The 3,142-nt window shown below is 40.5% G+C and overlaps 1 protein-coding gene across 5 annotated transcripts in view; it reads right to left on the reverse strand.

Annotated features, from left to right (window-relative positions):
* Positions 1–2,809, reverse strand: part of LOC104825113 (formin-like protein 16) — a 4,769-nt gene extending 1,960 nt beyond the window's left edge. Inside the window, exons 1-3 of one of the 5 annotated variants that reach the window (XM_019202979.1) lie at positions 2,706–2,801; positions 1,412–2,035; positions 581–781 (exon numbers count right to left, since the gene is read on the reverse strand). Coding sequence is in view for 2 of the 5 variants with exons in the window: in XM_019202989.1 (XP_019058534.1) it covers positions 712–781; positions 1,412–1,944 (603 nt within the window). In the remaining 3 variants the exon portion in view is untranslated. Of the gene's footprint in view, positions 1–265; positions 782–1,411 lie in introns of those variants that run through there. The other 4 variants (XM_019202983.1, XM_019202989.1, XM_019202991.1 and 1 more) reach the window with 4 other exon arrangements.
* Positions 2,810–3,142: the final 333 nt, after the last annotated feature.

Genomic DNA, 3,142 nt, shown 5'->3' on the forward strand with positions numbered 1-3,142 from the left:
CTTAAAAAAAAAAAAAAAAAAAAAAAAAATTTATTGTGTATTAGCCTATTCGGATCCAACATCGATCAAAGAATGAGATTGGTCGATATTTTATGAGACCATGGGTAAGCTCTCCTTGTTGAATTCTATTCATCGAGCTTAGAACATAGATCCAATCACATTCCTATATTTCAAACTGGATTTTTTTGATGATTGTGATTCCTAGGAGTTGGCACGGTCGGGTATCCGAGATTTTAGGGTATCTGAACTCGAATGTCCCCGGGTGTTGTGAGATAAAACCCGATTTCGGGTGATTTAGACATCATTATTTCATATTATCATGTGTGTCAATAACAACACAGGACATATCAAGGGTGTGAGACAAAATGGCTACGGTCTCATGTCTGGGAATACGAATACAAAAGTTATACGCCTAAGATTCCTGATCTTAATACAATCATGTATATGGATTATGCAGAAACCGAGCTTTCTACCTCTCTCTATATTGTATAATACAGAACAAAGGCCTATGGCCACAATACGAGCACCGGATACAAGAGAAAGAGAAGACAAGGACTTTTGTCCGGGAGAATGCATCTACCTCAATTTCTGTCATTGGTATTGTTCTTAACTGCGATTTCAGGCCTTCTTTCCCGTGACCGGTCTGATCATGTCGCCGGAGTTCTGATCCAGCCAGTAGAGTCCGAGCCTGTGAACCGAGAAGATGGTTACTTACATGATTGTGCACGTACAGCTTTTCTCGGTTCCATGTTGGAACCCGTCCTCTGATCCGCCCATTTCGCTGCAAAATCCATATCAGCATGTTTCTCAGCAAGTTTTTTCACAAGTCAGGAGTAATTAGAACGAGATTTTACGGTAATTTATCAACCATTTCTCGAAATCAAGTGAAAGGGAAGAAGATGAACCAATGGATCACCGATCAAATTACTTGAGTTTAAGAAACAGCGAGCTTGTGTAAGTCCCATGGAATAAGGTTTTGTTCCACTCATGGGGATTCCATAAAAACATACACGAGAGGTTATGAGTTCACGAGCCGGACATGTTACATATAAATCACCGATCATCAATATGAGCCATCAAGCATTATTATCGCCAGTCACAACCTATGAGTTTAGTTTACTTACAGGCAAGAGCAAGGTAAGACTAAGACAACAAATGAGTTTATCATAAACACAACACAATCCATGATAACACATGGTTGGGGTTCACCTTTGATAAGTAGCTCACAAAACGAGGGTACCTACAGTTTTGCAAACTATCAACCAATCTCGTATTTGATCAACACAGAATTGCACACTAGATTTCTGACCCTAATGTAAAACTCCCAAAATATAGAAAAGATAGATTCCATCAGTCACATCAACAGACACTAATTACCATTTTGGAGTGACATAAAGATAGATCATCATACCTAGGCTCAAATTCTCTGACCTCGGCAAGATCAATTCCACAGGTGTCAGGCCACTGCACTTTCCTCCTTTCTATGTGACCAAGCGGGTCTTGTCTATTCGCGCCATCGGCAGGAACCGCACCGCTAAATGATCTTTTCTTCAGGCTGCTCTTAAGCGCAATCCTTTTGGTTTCTTCAATCTTACCATCAATACAAGGTGCATGGTCCCTCCTCCCTTGGTGATGTATGGGAGAACCAGAAGGTACGGCTTGTGGCTGAGGTGGGCCAACTTTAAGAGGGGAGGGACTTTCGGGTCCTGCAGAAGTGCGACCAAAACAAATAAATGAGGTGCAGGCACGGGAGAGTCGGTTCCTAAACGAAGCCAGATGGAGGCTGGTATATGGTTCCTGATCCACCAAATGGTATCGGTTCCACAATGTCACTCTCACAGGTTTGCCTTCATTCTTGTGCCCCAGGAGGAGGAGGGCGAGGCCCTTGCTATAACCAGACGCCGATGAAGAGAAGAACCCTCCTCCATCTGCTGCAAATAACATCTGTAATGGTCATCTGCACATCCAACAAAAGTTTGTGTACCCTTCCCACACCGGAGATGAAGCAAGGGATGTTCAAAGTTCACCCTACCGCCTTCCAGAGACAGATCATGTCATTTCAAAGGCACTAGTTAAATGGGAACTTGTGTACACGCAAGAAATCTATGTAACAACAAAAATTCACCAGACATTCGCAAACATTATTCTCTAACCCGTCACCAAAAGACATTTCTAACAAAATCTTCCCAAAAAATGAGGCCACAAAAGCAAAATAAAAATGAGCCATTTAGCCAAAACGGAAACAATGCATATAGAATCACAATAGAGTCAAATACTTGAAGAAAAATCCAAATCGCCGCCGTTTTGTAAAAATCATGAGCATCGAAGTCACGGTGCAAACCACCCACAGAAATCAGATTAAACTCGGCCGAAATCTTCACAAAGTCCAATAAGAAGTAACCCAGGAAGATCAATAAGCGTTCAGGGCATCATCAAGCACGTGGAACAGGGAAAAACAAACAAAGTCCGGCGAAATGCCCTATTTGGAGCAACAACTAAATGCTTTATGTCCGTCTATCTGTTTGCTAAGACAGCGATGAAAAAAAATCTCCAGCCTCCTACTGAAACAATTGAAGTTTCCCCGTCGCTCCAGATCCAAGGGATGAAATGTATACGGCATTTTATCCAAAAAAAAAAGTGTACACGGCATATACATATATACACATGTATGGAACGGCGAAAGAGGGAGGACGCTAGCGATTCACCTGACGGATCTAAGACACCGGAGCTTACGCCGGCGGCGAAGCAGAGAGAGAGAGAGAGCGAGTTAGATTCAGTAAAGGGAAAAAGACGTTTAATTTGGGTGACGAAGAAAGTGGTAACATGCACCTGAATGGCGTATTATAGCAGCCGGCCGGAACTTGTTAGCATCATATGTGCTATAATGTGCCGTCAGTACCCATTTTTTCAGATACATGGCACAATAATTTATGTTTAAATTTAGATTTATACATTGAGATTATGTATGATTTGATTTTATTGTATATTAATATTTTTAAAATTTTAAAATTCATATTTATTTATTTTTTAAAATTATAAAAATTACCCTTGAATTTTTAAAAAATTATAGAAGCATTCTCAGTATTTGTTAAATAAAACCCAAAATATAATTTGGGGTTAAAAAATTATCTAAAATCTGCTG

This window comes from Tarenaya hassleriana, unplaced genomic scaffold (genome assembly GCF_000463585.1).
Source record: "Tarenaya hassleriana unplaced genomic scaffold, ASM46358v1 Cleome1, whole genome shotgun sequence".
NCBI classification, from domain to species: Eukaryota; Viridiplantae; Streptophyta; class Magnoliopsida; order Brassicales; family Cleomaceae; genus Tarenaya; species Tarenaya hassleriana.